The 15340-nt window shown below is 61.4% G+C and overlaps 3 protein-coding genes across 8 annotated transcripts in view; all 3 read right to left on the bottom strand.

The window, feature by feature from the left end:
- Window positions 1-64: 64 nt before the first annotated feature.
- On the bottom strand, window positions 65-3632 carry LOC104018522 (neurophysin 1). Of its 2 annotated transcripts, XM_009471672.2 has the most exons (3): window positions 1777-1903; window positions 1412-1619; window positions 65-1006 (listed from the first exon to the last, which is right to left on the bottom strand). In XM_009471672.2, exons 1-3 carry the CDS (start codon window positions 1894-1896, stop codon window positions 957-959), a joined length of 378 nt encoding a protein of 125 aa, XP_009469947.2. In that variant the 5' UTR covers window positions 1897-1903; the 3' UTR covers window positions 65-956. The 2 variants fall into 2 exon arrangements, with proteins under 2 accessions (XP_009469947.2, XP_087594209.1); XM_087738083.1 differs by having other exon boundaries at window positions 65-1619; window positions 1777-3632.
- A 765-nt stretch (window positions 3633-4397) lies between these two features.
- LOC104021439 (vasotocin-neurophysin VT) lies at window positions 4398-6031 on the bottom strand. The gene is made up of 3 exons (XM_087738082.1): window positions 5843-6031; window positions 5286-5487; window positions 4398-4652 (listed from the first exon to the last, which is right to left on the bottom strand). Exons 1-3 carry the CDS (start codon window positions 6029-6031, stop codon window positions 4489-4491), a joined length of 555 nt encoding a protein of 184 aa, XP_087594208.1. The 3' UTR covers window positions 4398-4488.
- Window positions 5939-15340, bottom strand: part of UBOX5 (U-box domain containing 5) — a 26453-nt gene continuing 17051 nt past the window's right edge. Inside the window, exons 4-6 of one of the 5 annotated variants that reach the window (XM_087738079.1) lie at window positions 14692-14853; window positions 7232-7303; window positions 5939-6075 (exon numbers count right to left, since the gene is read on the bottom strand). In XM_087738079.1, the coding sequence (XP_087594205.1) occupies window positions 6059-6075; window positions 7232-7303; window positions 14692-14853 (251 nt within the window). In that variant the 3' untranslated portion in view covers window positions 5939-6058. Of the gene's footprint in view, window positions 7304-11237; window positions 11560-12296; window positions 13227-13249; window positions 13395-14691; window positions 14854-15340 lie in introns of those variants that run through there. The other 4 variants (XM_087738076.1, XM_087738078.1, XM_087738077.1 and 1 more) reach the window with 4 other exon arrangements.

Below are 15340 nucleotides of genomic sequence, written 5' to 3'. Positions count from 1 at the left end.
CAGAGGCGGCGGCAGCCTGCCTCAGCCCCGTGGAGGAGCTGCCCGCCTTCCTGCTCTGCGCTGCCGTTCCTCCTCCCGCATTCGCAGGAGGCGCAGCGGGGGAGCGATCCCGAGGCGTATCCCGGCTCCCAGCTCCCCGCTGTTTGCGTGTCGACCCCTCGAGATGCTTTCAAAGGAGACCGAGGGCTGGCCGGCTCCCTGGGAAACGCTGACCCTCCGCTTCTTGTTCTCGGGGGGGAAAGAATTCATTGGTTCTCTTTTCTGCCGCGGCAGAAGGATCCGTCCCTCCCGCTCGTCCCTTACACCCTCCCTTCGGTGTGGCTGAGTGAGAAAATGGTGCAGAGGACGGCTAAATGATACCGGCGTTTATGTCTCTCCTTTTCTCTGCCCCCGCTTCAGCCGAATTTTACTCATCACGGTTTTAACGGTTGGATTTGATGATCTTAAAGGTTTTTTCCAACCTCAGGGATTCTGTGATCCCCTGGGGCTTTAGCGGGAGGTGACACTGTAATTAAGCTGCGTCCTCGTTGGCGGGTCTGGCTTATCGTGGCCTTGCAGACGGAGCCACACTCGGCTTCGCCCCGAAACCGCTGCTTTGGGGCCGCCCGGCGCCGGCCTGGGCGTTGCGGGGGCTCAGGCAGAGCCCGGGCGCGCTGACTGCAGGCCCCTCCGCCCTCCCTCCCTCGGACAAAACACCACATCCACCTTAAATCCTTGCTTTTTACCTACGCTTCCCTAAAAATGGCTTTTTCTCCAGCCAGCCCTCGTGAGCCTGCACCTAAACCAGGCAAGCGCACAAAAAACACGGACTTTTTTTTTTTTTTTTCCTGTACAAGTTTTATTTCTAATTAAGGCCATCGCTTCCGTCTGAGTCACAGACCTCGGCTCGTCTGCTCTCGGCCTGACGCGGGGCTCGGCAGATACGGGCTCCCGCGGGTTCTCCTCTCCCGGGGGCTCTACGCGAAGAGCGTTTCTTGGTCGCAGGCCGAGTCAAGCACGCAGCCCTCTGCACGGGGAGAGAAAGGGGAGAGCGCCGGGTGAAACGCGACGGCACGAACCAGCCCTCGGAGCCCCCCCGGCGCCCGTTTTCAATCGCGTCGAGCAAGAGCGCCTTCGCTTCGTGCCCCGGGGCTCCCCGGGATTTGTAGCGGGATCTCCAGTGGCGTCTGACTGAGGGAGGAGGCTGGGATTTTTGGAAAACCATAATGAAAAGAGGGGGTGCGGGCATCTGCTGCTCCCTCAGCCCCCTAAATTTGGTTGCTGTCTGCTTTCCCCCTTCCCCGAAACCTCACGGTCTGTTATTGCCCCGAGTGGGGTGGCCCTGGTTGTTGAGGGGACGGATGGACAGATGGACAGGACACAGATGACCCTTCGGATCCCAGAAGGGACAGGGACGCGGCGCTGCCCTCACCGCTGCTGCAGCAGATGCCGGGGGCCGCGCAGCTCCCTCCACTGCCGCCGCCGCAGGGTTTGCGTCCTGACTCGCAGGGCGTGGGCAAGAAGTTTTCCTCCTGGCAGCGCAGGCTCTCGGGGGTGCCGATGTAACAGCCCAGCTCTTCGCCGCAGCAGATGCTGGGACCGAAGCAGCGGCCCTGGTTCCTGGGGCCGCAGGGCAGGCACTGCTCGGGGACGGGGGCAAGAAAAAGCGTGTGAGAGTTATTTGGGAAAGCACCCGGGAGCCTTGCCCTGTTTTTTTTCTCCCGTTGGCCGGGATTTTCCCCGCGGGAGCGCCGGGAGAGGGGGAAGGAGGGGGTGAGGAGGTCCGCCGGGACGTACCTTCCTGATGTCCATGTCCAGGACGGCGCGTTTGCCCCCGATGGGGCAGTTCTGGATGTAGCAGGCGGAGGAGAGGGCCAGCAGCCCCAGGAGGCAGACGGCCAGCGCCTTGCAGGGCATGGCTGCGGGCGGTGGAGGCTTTTTCGGCTTCTCGGCCCGGCGAGCAGTCGCATATATATAGCGCCGGCTCCTGCTTAGGCATGCCGGCACCCACGTCACCCGTTCCCCTTAAAAACCACAAGGCATTGCTTTCCACACCGGAGGGCTCCGCTAATAGCCGGAGGTCGAGGACGTGAGGTCAAGGCCAAGGTGTTGGTTTTCTCCTTGGCGATGACTCCACCGGCGGCGGGGGGGAACCGTGCGGAGGCTGCGGATGCTGTTTGGGGCCTGGGTCCCTTCTCCGTCAACCCCCAGCGCTGGGGCTGGTCGCTCCGCGTCCCCTTCGGGACCCCTCTGGTGCGGTGGGGATGAAGGAAGGCGTCGCCGTAGCCGGGTGGGATGCAGCCACTCGGGAATGGGGTGAGATTGTGCTTCCCTGGGCTTCAGATCCCCTCTGGTGGGGGGCAACCAAACCCGTAACCTCCTCCGGGAGCATCTGGGGTGGGAAACATGGCGTCGGTCCTTTCCCCCCATCCCTGCCTGGCTGTCGGTGGAAGCTCAGCACCGGGCTTGTCCCGCTCTGGGATGGCGGTGGCACCGAGCCCGTCCCCCCTGCTTTCATGAAACGGCACCGAGGCAGCCTGAAACCCCCAACCCTCATTGCCAAAGGCCTGAAAACACAAATTCCCCCGTTGTTTCTGCCCTGGGGCTGCGCCCAGGGCTGCAATGTGCTGCCCGGGACCACGTCAGCGGCAGGCGAAGGAGCCCCTGGAGAAACGGCGACGAGGAGGAGGCCGAAGGCTGGTGCCATCGCCTGCTCCCCCAACCCCTCGCCTTCGTTACCGCAATTAAGAGCTCCCCAGCTTGAATAAATTCCTCTGCCGTGGACAAACCTTGCGTCTATCGAGCCCGTGACCCCGGTCCCTCCCCGCCTCGGCTTAATTGGGAATTAGGCAGCCGGGAGCCCCAGAGCCGTGACCTCTTCTCGTCCCCTCCGCCTTGCTTCGAAATCTGCCACTTAGCGTGGCCGCGGTGGCCGGCGGCGTGGGCAGCCGCGTCCCCGTCACCTGCCCCGGGGTCAGGCAGGCGCTGAGTCCCCCTCCCCGGGGACGAGCCGGGCGCTGGGCTCCGCGTTAACGGGTTGGAAAGGGGGCTCAGCGTCTGCCACGTCCCAGCGCCTCGGCCCCGGCTGCCATGGGGGAAAACAGCGACCAGGAGCCCCTGTGGCCGCTCTGGGGGTGCCCGGACCCCCACGGGCAGGGGTGAGGGGTGTTTTGGGGAGATAAGCGTGGCAAAAGCCCACCCCAGTTCTCAGCTGCTGGTGCTTTTTGGCACCTTGGCACCTCCCGTCAGCCTGGAGCGTGGTCCCGGCTCAGCCCCATGGCTGCGGGAGAGGTTGGGGTTCGCGTCCCGCGCCCCGGGACAGGCTGAGTGCCCGGGGCACCCCACACCTCCGTTTCTTCATCCCACGGGCGTCCAGCTCTGCGTCACCCACCCGCACCGCCGCTGCCACTCTCCCAATAATTTGGGGGTGATTTTTTTGGGTCCCCCGCCTCCCCGGGGCTGGGGTAAGATGCTCGTCGCGGGGACCAGGCGCCAGGTTTAATCCTGCACCTCCTTCGAGGTGCGGGGAGCCGCCGTGGGCAGGATGGGTCCCTCCGGCGCGGAGGAGCTCCACCTCCCCGGAGGTGCCACCTCCCTCGGGGACATTATAAAGGACGAGCTGGCCCCATCGCCGCGGCCAGATCCCAGCCCGGAGAGAGGCCGGAGCGGGGACCCCGCCAGGGTAAGGGACCGGGGGAGAGGGTTGGGGTGACGGCACCCCGAATTTGGGGGTGGTGGTGGAACAACCGGGGGGGGGCTGATCCTGCCCAGTGGTGCCTGGTGGAGACCCGTTCGGTGAGCGGTGGTGGGGAAGGGGGAGAGCAGCCCCGGGGGGTTGTGTGAAGCTGGGGACCCCAAACCTTTCCGCTCTTGGGAGGTTTTTTTGGGTGGTTTTCCTTACTTTTTATCATTTTTAGTAGACGTGGCTCGAAGCCGCCTGTCCTGCCTGTTCCTGAAGGCAACGGAGCCCCGACTCTGCCCCAAAGAGGGGTCCTGGCCAAGAGGTGACATGATGGTGGCACCTCCTTGGGCACGATGCTGTCCCCAGCCTCCCGGGGTTGGGGTGCTGGCTGTGATGGGAGGCTCAGCACCCAGGGGTGCTGCTGGGGCTCCCGGGGTGAGGCTCGATGGCCAGACCCCAAAGGCCAGCTCTGCCCGGGCTTCTTTCCCTTAGAAAGGGAAAAGTCTGCAAGGACGGGGCCAAATCCTGCACCCAGCCCAGCAAAACCACTGCGGGTGGGAGCTGAGCGGCACGGGGCTGGATGGGGATTTGGGGAGGGGGGGGACGAAGCCCCAACAACCTCTAACCCCCCCACACCATCCCCGAGCCCCGGAGGGGTCCCCCGGAGCCCCCCAAGCCCCAGAGGGGTCCCCCGGAGCCCCCCGCGCCCCATCCCCAGTGCGCCGGACAAAGCCACCACAGTGCACGAGGACGTTTATTGGGTCTCGTATTTACACGGCTGGGGTGGGGGGATAGGGGAGGGTGCGGGGGGCGCCCAGCACCCCGCCTCAGAGGAGGGGGTGCTTGCCCTGCTGCTGCCGGTTCGCCAAGTGCATCAGCTTGAGGAGCAGATCTCCAGCCGAGCCGTCCAGCACCGTCAGGTTCTTCTCCACCGCCTCCTGAGCCCCGTCGCTGCCCTCGTCCAGGCAGCCGGCGTCCATCGTGCAGGTTTCTTCAACAGAAAGCAAAACCCGACGGGACGGGTTATTGAGGACGGCGGGTGGTTGATTTTCCTTGGGGAAGAGGGGTGGCAGGCCCCGCGCGGCTCGCGCTCCAGCCTGGTCCCTCCCGTTCGCCGGGGAGCGGGGCCGGCTGGGCTTTTCCCAGCACATCGGGGAGGTCGTGTGCGCCCGGCTGGGAAATATCTTATGTGGCGGCTCGGGAAGGAGCCCCGAGCCCAGTCCTTACCATAGAATCGCAGAATATTCGGGTTGGAAGGGACCTTTAAAGGCCGTCTGGTCCAACCCCCGCCATGGGCAGGGACATCTCCAACCAGACCAGGTTGCTCAGAGCCCCGTCCAGCCTGGCCTTGAAGGTTTCCAGGGATGGGGCATCCACCGCCTCTCTGGGCAACCTGGGCCAGGGTTTCACCACCCTCAGCGTCAAAAATTTCCTCCGTGTATCTTGTCCCAATCTGCCTATCCCAAAATTATCCCAAAACGCTGCTACTGCTCCGTGCCTCAGTTTCCCCGTTGGAAGCTGAGGTCTAACTGGAGGCCCGACCCACGCCACCGCCACCCTGCCGTGGTCCCAAGACACCCCGCACTCCCCTCTCAGGCCCGCCGACCCCAAGCCCCCATCTCACCGGCGGTGCAGCAGATGCCGGGCGCTGCGCAGCGGCCGCCGGAGCCGCAGGGCTGCCCGCCGGCCTGGCAGGGTGAAGGCAGGTAGTCTTCCTCGGCGCAGCGCCGGGTCTCAGCCGTGCCCAGGTAACAGCCCAGCTCCGCGCCGCAGCAGATGCCGGGGCCGAAGCAGTTGCCTCTGTTCCCGGGGCCGCAGGGCATGCACTGGGGGAAGGAGCCGCTTCAGTCCCCCATACCCCCCAAAAAAGGGAGGTACGCCCCACCGACCCCGCTTTGGGGGCTCCCCGCGCCCTGTCCCCCTGTGGGGGGGGGTCCCCTCCTTGAGGTGACAGCAGCATTTTGGGGTGGGGAATCACTCATTCCTCCGCCACCGCCCCACCGCCTGTCCTTGGGCACGTCCCCCAGCCTTCCCAAAAAACGGGGTGCGCCGCGCTGCCCCGGGGAGCGTGGCACAGCCGAGGGCGCCGCAGGTGACGGGGAGCCTCCGCACCCCCCCGAGCCACCGCGGCCCCCCGAAACCCCCGTCCCGTCCCCCCCAAACCCCCGTCCCCTCCCGTACCTGTCGGAGGGCTGCGTCGGCCAGGGCCCGCTTGCCGCCCCGGGGACAGTTCTGGATGTAGCAGGCGGAGGACAAGGCGAGGAGGCAGAGGAAGGAGAGGGGCAGCGAAGGCTCTGCCATGACGGAGGGGGCCCGCAGCTGTGCCACGCGTGCCAGGGGAAGCCGCTTGCCTCGCCGCTCGCCGGGCATCTGGCCCCGTGCTGCGCCGGCCGCTATTTATGCTGCTGTCGCCCCTTCCCCGGGGAGGAGGAGGAGGAGGAAGAAAAGGGCTGGGTTGTTTTTTGTTGGGTTTCTTCCCCCCCCCCCCCCGAATCGCATCCAAGCAAATCTGTGATTGAGGTGATTCAGTGCAGGAGCGCAAGCGGCAGCGCTCAGGGCTGGTGGATCCCCCCCACCGAGCCGTGGCTGCTCCGAGGGGGCCCGGGGCCACCCGAGGGATGGCCAGCGCCTGGGGAGGGGGGCTGGCCGGGGAGGGGGCGGGGGGCTCGGTCAGAAGGTGCTGGTTGGGGGGGGATGCGGGTGGGGGAGACGCTGGCTGGGGAGGGGGTGGATTTGGGGAGGGGTCCTCGGTCAGGAGACACTGGTTCAGGGAGGGTGGCTGGTGTGGAGGATGCAGGTTGGGGAGGGATGCTGGTTTGGGGAGGGATGCTGGTTTGGGGAGGGATGCTCGGTCAGAAGACACTGGTTCGGGGAGGGTTGTTGGTTCGGAAGGCTGCTGGTGTGGGGAGGGATGCTGTTTTGGGGAGGGATGCTGGTTTAGAAGATGCTGGTCTGGGTGGGATGGGGGTTTGGGGAGGGACGCTCAGTCAGAAGATGCTGGTGCAGAGCGGGTTGTTGGTTTGGAGGGATGCTGGTGCGGGAGGGATCCCAGTTTGGAGGCTGCTGGTTTGGGGAGAGGTGCTGGTCTGCCAGGGATGCAGGTTTGGGGAGGGGTACTGGTTTTGGAGGGATGCTGGTTGGGGGTGATGCTGTTTGGGGGGGGGGGAATGCTCATGCAGAAGACACTGGTTCGGGGTGGGTTTGGAGGCTGCTGGTCTGGGAGCGCTGCTAATTTGGAGGCTGCTGCTCTGGGAGGGATGCCAGCCTGGGGGCGAGGCTGGTTTGAATGCCACTGGGCCGGGAGAGGATGCTGGGGGGGGGGTCAGGGCTGGGGGAGAACTCTGGGGTGCACAAAGACACCCCAAAACCACGGGGCTCGGCCGCGGCGCCGGAGCGCAGGGCGCCGGGGTGCGGAGCGGGACCCTGCCACGAGCCGGCCCAGCAGGACCCGGCGTGGCCGCCCACCGCTCACTCCCCTCTTCCACCTCTTTTCTCCTAGAAACAAGGTGGCAGAGAAACCAAGGGCAGCGGGAGCAGGGAGAAGGGGAAAAAAAAAAAAAATAAAAGCACCTTTGGGCTGGCGTTGACTCCCCTCTTGGCACCCAGCGGGGTGAGACCTGGCACGCTCGTGTCGCTGATGGGCTGTCGGAAATGTCGGTACGGGACAGATGGCAGTGCTTTCCCCATCCCATCCAGCCGTGAATATTCCTGCCGGTCCCAGATCCCCTTTCCAGCACCTGCTGCCCCCCTCAAAGCGGTGGGGTGATTCGGAGGGGCTCGTTTGGGGGTGCTGGGAGGGATGGGGTGAGCAATGGGGGGGGCAGCAGCTGTGGTCCAGCCTCTGGGGTGATTTTTCTACCCTTGAGCCCATTCATCTTCATCAAAGGTGGGGAATTGAGGCAGAGAACCGTAAAAATCAGCCTGGGGATCGCTTGGGGTGTCTGAGCGTGGCCCCCCCCCCCTCACTCGCATCCCTCGCTCCCTCACCCTCGTCAGCGTCCCTTGGCTGCCGAAGGGACCGGCGCAGCCCCGGCTGGAGCGAGGGGGACCCTGGGTGGGGCAGGGGCTGCTGCTCTGCTCGCGCATCCCAATCCACCCTGGCAAAACCAAAAATGCTTTGGAAAGCAAAGCGAGCGCCGTGCTGGGCCTCGCAGGCAGCAGCGAGGGACGTCGGGGGGGGGGGGTGAACCCGAGAGCGTCGCCGCGGCGCCCAGGGGAAACTGAGGCACACAGAGGTAAGGCAAGCACCTATTTTGGGGTGATTCTTGTGGTGCGGGGGTTCCATCTCCTGCCCTGTGATTTTGGAGGGATGCATCAACCTGGGGGTTGACGCTCCTGGCTTTTGGGAGGGGCTCCAGGGCGTTTTGATGGGTAAAATGAGGGTGATTTCCCCCCCGAAGTGGGTGAAGGTAACCACAGCCCCCGACTCGGGTCTTCCTAGGACCAGGGCAGCAGCCAGTTCCCGGATTTGCCCCGTGCCCACGCCAGAGACGCTGAATCACCCACGTGGGGCAGCCGTGGGCAGCTTTAATGACCGATATTATTCGCACCGGCCACGTTTCCCCATCCAAGCCCATCCCTTCACAGCGGGAGCCGGAGCCCACTTGCGTTGCAGGACCGAGGAGGACGCAAAAGCCCTCGGCTGGGAAAACTTTTCTTTAAAAGAAACCCAAATGTCAGCTCTAAATTGGGTGTTACACGCTCATGCTCCGTCTCTTCATTACTGTATCGTAAAATTACATTAGCCGGGAATGATCTGCATTCAAATGACTCTGTGTCTGGAATGATAACACGGGAATATGAGATTAAAATGTAATTATGCTCTTTAAAGTCAAGGAAGTTTAATAAAATGTTTTTCCAAGTTGCAGAGGCTCCGCGGCCGCAACGCAGAATCACTTATGGGAATCAAGGGGAGGATGAGGTGGGAAGGGAGAGGCGGGGGGGGGGGGGGGGGGAGGCAAAAAAAAGTGTAGAAAACATAAAAAGGGGGTTTGGGGGAGGAAAATATTGGGGTCCCCTGGGGTGAGTCCTGGGGGAAGTGACTCAGGAGATGGGGTTTCATGGGCAGGCTCAGCCAGGAGCATCCTTGCTCACCGGTACCCGGGGTGATGCTGGGGCCCCCAACCCGCACCCAGCTCCCGCTCGATGCTTTGGGGCTACTCGAATCCGTGCTCCAAATCCCCCAACATCAGCCACGGCAAGGGGGGGGAGGGCCCTTCTCCGCGTCCCCGGCACCGGATTTGCTCCGCCACGTCCCTGCTCGTCCCCAGGCTCTTCCCGGGGCCCCAGAGGAGCCCCCTTCGTTAGCGCTGATCTCCTAACGACATGCGAGGCGGGCGAGGCGGGCGCTGCGGCATTCATCGGCGGCGTTAGCCGCCTGCTATCTATAACCCAGCGCGCCTCGGCTCGCGGAGGAAAGCCCCGAAAGGCCTGCCACGGGGCGAGGAGTGGGCAGCATCCTTCAGTCCACCCCCCCAACCCTCCTGCTCCACCGAAACATGGCCCCGGCTCTTCCTAGGCACCAGCAAAGGGGCTGGGGGCCGCCGGAGAGGCTCGGCCGCGGCGCTTCGCTGCTTGTGCCCTTCCCAATCCCTTTTCACATCGGGGAATAACCCGGGTGGCGGGAAACGGGGCGTCCTGCAGCGACTGCAATGCTCCCACGCTATTTCGCACCCTCCGGCTGCACCCGTAGCTTTAAAGCATCGGAAAGTACAGTTTTCCAATCCTTGAGTGAGCACACCCTTGCACATGGTGAGGGCAAGCCACAAGTATATCTCCCCCCCCGCCCCTCCTTCATTAACAGCGGGAGCTTCATTAGCGGTGAAGCCTCCGCTGAGGTTTTTGAGAGCCCTTCCAGAGGCAGGAGAGAGGCCGGAGGTCGCAGAGCTCCGCTGCAGAGGTCAAAGTGACAAAGTTTAATCAGGATAAATTAGAGGACGTTGGGTACCGCGTGGAAAACCCGATTTTCAGCAATTTGTGCATTTTTCTGCCTTTGCTGTGGCTGGAGGGGGATGCAGCAGAGAAGGAGAAACCTCTTAACCCCGTTGCTCACGCACGGGGGACATAAAGCAGGTCAGGCTGGCAAAGGCGCGCTCCCTCCTCCTGCCTGGGTGCGCTAATGCTCCTCAAATGGGCCTGTCTCCGCGGCGTTCAGCAGACAGCCAGCCTGTCACCAGCGTTTGACCCAGTCGCCGTGAGCGGGTGGCTGATGGCGGGTTAATGGCTGGAGGCTGACGGGGAGGGGGGGGATCCTCCACCTCCGGGCTGAGCACAGCCCCTTCTTTCTCCGCATCTCGGCTAAAGATGCTCCTCTGCTTCCATGACATGATGGAAAATGGCTTCGCTGCTCATTTAAAGAAGGAAGAGCAGCCAACGTCGAGGTTTGCTGGGGCGCTGCCTTTGCCGCTTGCCCGCCCAAATCCACCCCGCTGGGATGCGGCCGCCGCCTGGGGCGGTCACCGAGCGGCAAGGGCTGGGTGGGCCTTCCTACGCGCGCCTGGAGGAGGGCGTTCGGGGACATTGCTCAGGCCTTCCATCAAAGGCCGTTCCCCCGCTCCCCAAGAGAAGACGGGCTCGGTGCCGGGAAATAAATTTGCTGGTGGCATCTGCCCATTCTGTGTGGGAGCCTAATGGGAATTGCTGTGGGTCCTGGCAGAAAACCCCGCGGGAAGTCCTGGCTACGAGTCGCTCACCGCCGAGCCCGTCTTTCTGGGGTGCAGAGGGGGTCTCTGCTGCCCACAGAGGTTTCAGTGCCCGGCTGGTTTGCAAGGGGAGCGGTCAGGAGGACTCACACCCAGCTGGGGCAACATGGTCCCTCCCTGAGCAACGAGAGGTGGGCGCAGAGGCAATTCAGAATCACAGAATTATTAAGGTTGGAAAAGACCCTCAAGATCATCAAGTCCAACCATTAACCCAGCACTGCCAAGGCCACCACTAAACCATGTCCCTAAGCACCATGTCTATCCATCCTTTAAATCCCTCCAGGGATGGAGACTCAACCACTTCCCTGGGCAGCCTGTTCCAATGCTTGACCACCATTTTGGTGAAGAAGTTTTTCCTAATATCTAACCTAAACTTTCCCTGGCGCAGCTTGAGGCCGTTCCCTCTCGTCCCATCGCTTGTTCCTGGGGAGAAGAGACCGACCCCCCCGGCTCCAGCCTCCTTTCAGGCAGTTGCAGAGAGCGATGAGGGCTCCCCTCAGCCTCCTCTTCTCCAGGCTGAGCCCCCCCAGCTCCCCCAGCCGCTCCTCCCCAGCCTTGGGCTCCAGCCCCTGCCCCAGCCTCGCTGCCCTGCTCTGGCCACGCTCCAGCCCCTCCATGGCCGCCTTGGGCTGAGGGGCCCAGCGCTGAGCACAGCACTCGAGGGGCGGCCTCACCCGTGCCGAAATTCATCCCTTCTCCCTCCCTGTGTCAGCAAGAGGGGACACAGGGGTTGAAACTTGCTGCCAGAGTTCTACAGGGTCAAGGAGGAGGAGAAATAGGGTGGATGAAGGCTCTGAGCAACCTGATGGAACAGGGAGATGAGCTCTCCTCTGAGCGGGGGTTGGACGAGACGGCCCCCTCCCATCCCTTCCCACCTCTGCTCCATCAGGATCCGCACTCGCTCCGTCCCTCCCTGGAGAACCAAGAGCCCCTCGGGAGCTCCCTCGCCTTCAACCCTAGCGAGATGGCTCCCAGCCCGAATTGCTGCCCACCGGCGGGATATCACGAGAAACTTTTGGGCAGGAGAGATGCTTGGCTGAGCCAGCGGCTTTGGGTTTCGTCAGAGGCGACGGGGCTTCGTTAGCGCCAGAGAAGAACGAGACGGCTGCGCGGATGGGGAGCAACTCCGGCAGCGATCCCTCCCCGGAGACGCGGGGCGGAGGAGGTGTGAGCGCTGAATCACGCCGCGATGCTTCACTGCAAACACACCACAGAATTAAGAGGATTTTTGCTGCCTCTGAATTGTGGGATTTTTAGGATTTTTTTTGCTCATTTTCTAACTGTTTAAAGATGGGGGGCTTCCTATTTTTGCTAGAAATGGAGATGGATTACAAACTGCTGCTGACGCAGACAAGAAGCAAGGTCAGTTCGGCGCCGATACGAAGCTGCTGGACGAGCCCGCCGTTCCCTGGGCCCAGCAGCCCCCAACATCATGGGTTGCTCAGCAAGTAGGCGCCTTTTAAGAGAATAAAGGTATTACACGCAAAGGTGAGTTGAGTCAGCCGGAGCCTCGTTACCCCAGAGAAACCAGCGCAGAACATCAGCGAGGAAACGTCTGCTCCGCCGAGAGAAATTAGCAATTAAGTGGCAACAGCAGGGGGTTATATAGGTGACAAAACCCTCTGCTGTCACCTTACCCCCGGCGCATCCAGGCCACGCTGCGGACAGAACGTATCGGAGTGATTTCCCTTCTGGTCTCCTCCTGAACGGCTCTTTGAAGACCAGACCTCCTGGGGTTTAGGTATCTGAGTCTCAACCCGGTGACGGTCCGTGCAGCTGCTGTGACAACCCCCTAAAGCCCACGGGTCTGCAGATCCTTTGTGTCGACTGACTTAGCTTTTTCCAGCCCATTTATTCAGCACTCTGCAAAGAGATTCACTCCACGAAATCATTAAGACTCACAATGAGACCAATTACGAGTCAGAAAGAGAACCTGACTTTAAACATAATTTTATTAAGGCTTAAATGTCTATCAGCCAGACGGGAGCTGGTCCAGTCCCACGACATAAACCGAGAGTGACGTTTGGCGTTAACGCGATGGCTTCTCTACACGAGTTCGCACGAGCAGGATGAGATCGCTGCCGGTTACTCACGCATGAACCACGGCCTCTCGTCGTGACTTGCTGGGCTCCAGGATGAGCGCCGGGCTCCTGCGGCACAGCGAGGGCACGGCAGGGCGGAGGGGAGCGAGGCGGGGAAGGGGAGAAGTCAGGTAGCTTGCATGTCGTCAATCACGAGGACTTCGCCTGGTCCACGACCGAATGGCTGCTCGTCAAATACGTAAATGGTTTTAACTCACGGGGAAGCTAAACTCACAGTCCAAAAGGCACCTATGCTAAACCACTGAGCCACTGGGATGGTGGTAAGAGGGCGGGTGCGACGGGTGGAAATCAGTTCTGTATAAATACATATTCCTTGTTAAAGAAGCTATGGCTTTTATTATCCTCGGATCGCTTTGCTCTGGCGCAATGCTCTAACCCCCCACCCCCCACTACTCTGTAAGCACAAGAAGATCAAGTCCTCTCCGCCATTATGGGTGCTCATCTGGCAAGCTCTCCAAAGGCCTTCGTCCTCCTACGGATCGATACAGACACAGGGAACAGCAGCGGCTCCTTGTTCTCATCCTCCCGGCGGGCTCCGGCAGCCGCGGGCTCAGAAGTGAACCCTCCTGACGTCGTGCGTGGCAGCCGATCTTTTACAACTCCCGCACAGTATCGACGATAGAGACTTCTGCTTCTCGGCCAAGCACGGGCGACACATGAGGTGGCCGCAGGAAAGCTGGTAAACGGGCTCCGTTTTGAAATACGAGGAGAAGGTTTTGCTGCAGGAAGAGCATCCTTGGGTCTGGCTGCTCCTGCCGTGCTCTGCAAAGGCGAGAGGAGAAGCGGCTCGGTCGGGGGGGGGTGACGAGTCCACGCCGTGCCACCCCTACGTGCCCAATCTTGCCTACGAGCCGAAGGCCCCACTTTCTGCAGCCGTACGGCGGAGCCGTAGGTGCTCCCGGCTCAGGACCGTGGCCCCTTTTCTCTATCCTACCGTAAGAAAAGGGAACAGTCTGGCTTCTGGGGCAGGTTGTGCTCAGAAGGGGCTGGATGACGTCAGCATTTGCACCATCAGGCTTTTAATTGAGAGATGACTGCAAAGGGCTTTTTGCTTTTACTGAGACTAAATCGGCCTCCCTTCCGCTTTTCCAATGCTCGGATTCGAATCACCAATTCCCGAGTGCAACGCTTTAGGTATCACTTTGCATTCCTCTCACACACGAGCTATCAAGGGCTACTCAGTCAACTCTTAAACAGCAGCAATTTTAAAGGGGACAGGAAAAAGCTTAATAGCTTAATGTCGCTGCCTAACAGCAAAAGCTGTCCAGAGAGAGACAGCCGCGGGGAGCTGCACGGCCCCGGCCCCTCTCAGGGTCACTTGGTCCCTTCTGAGCCCTCTTCTCTGCCCCGAGCAGGCAGATCCTCGCTCGGGGGAAGAAGAGGAGCAAGCCAGCAGTTAGGGCATTGGCTTGCGGAGGGACGTATGAAGGTTCAACGCTTCCCTGCACCCCGAAGAAACCATTTTGGGTAGGCACACACAGCTGGATTAGCACGTCTAGCTAGCAGGTGTGATGAGAACTGCGAGGACTCAACAGCCTGGCCTATAGATCTTCAAACATGACGGGATTCTGGGCACAAGCTTGGCTGGGTGGCCTGTGACGTTGCTACCGTTACCTGTTCCTGTCAGGGGTCAGCATGCTACATGGTATTTGCTAGATTTACACCTCTCCAGCTGCCAGACCCACTCGCCACCCACGCAGCAGCTCCCCAGCTTGCTCTGTGCAGCTACCTGGCAACATTTAAGCGGCTCAGCCCGACCCGCAGAGCTCTGGGAACAGCCAAAGCCTTGACGCGGGGAGATCTCTCAGGCTGAACTAACCCGGCGCAGGCTGGGCCGAGCGCCGTGTCCCAGCGCAACGCGTCCTTCGGCAGCGCAGGCAAGCTACAGCCAACACCGCGGACAAATCGCAGGACTCGTGCTGGAGCCTGCTCTGCCCGTGGATGTGGACACCGTGCCCCACTTTCTGGGGGTCAACAAGGTCTAACCTGCCTCACTGGGAGAATAAACCATGAAAACTGCTGAGATGCAAAGGCAGTAGTTAGGGATTGTTAAGTAAAGCTTGCTGGGAGACAAGATAATATTTTTATATTGAATATATACTATTTTGGGGTCTGAAGAGGCATAGAAAGATGCTGAGCAGGTGCACAACCCTCCCTTGTTAACCCGGTCCCGCTTCTGCTCTCCTCCCTCACTCCCAAAGGCGAACCAGAGGCGTTTGCTGCTTACCGAGGACGGTGCTCGTGCTCCACGAGCTGCTGCAGCCTCCCTCGCTCGGCGCCTGCTGCTGGCTCTTCATCAGCTTGGCCGTAAACGAGGGCATCGAGCTGAGCGCCGAGGTCAAGGCAGTGTCCAAACTCTCCGACAGCTTCTGTTCGTGAGAGACCAGATCTGCAAAGAGAAGCACAAGCTTGAGAAGCGGAGGCCAGGAAAAAGCAAGCCGTCAATGCGCGACAGAAATGCTGCTTTGCCTCTGAACCTTTCGAAGGGACAACACTCGGGATTTTAGGAGCTCTGCCACTTGTTTTCTCGAGAGGTCTCTTTTCCCCACCGAGGTGCCAGGATGGGGATGTAGTGCCTCATCTCCTTTGGGTCCTAAAGATGGAAAGCCCTACGGGTTACTGTCAGACATTCATGTCGTGCCCCAGTGCCAACGAACCTTCAGGTGCCGGCTTATATCTGCAGGTCTGAACAAGGCGAAAATGCCAAATAATCCAGAAAATCCTTTCTCTCTGAAACCCCAGGCAGCTCCCTCAGCCTGCTGCACCGAGGGCCCCAGCCCCGCGCTCCCGGGCTTGCTTCGTGCAGGCAACTGGGAACGTTTGAGCCACTAACAAAATCTGGGAGACTTATTTTTCTTCTCTCTGTCCCAGTTCTG

This window comes from Nipponia nippon, unplaced genomic scaffold (genome assembly GCF_047370975.1).
Source record: "Nipponia nippon isolate SJK-2023a ecotype South Korea unplaced genomic scaffold, ASM4737097v1 scaffold_6, whole genome shotgun sequence".
Taxonomy (NCBI): domain Eukaryota; kingdom Metazoa; phylum Chordata; class Aves; order Pelecaniformes; family Threskiornithidae; genus Nipponia; species Nipponia nippon.
This window is presented reverse-complemented; position numbering and strand designations above follow the sequence as displayed.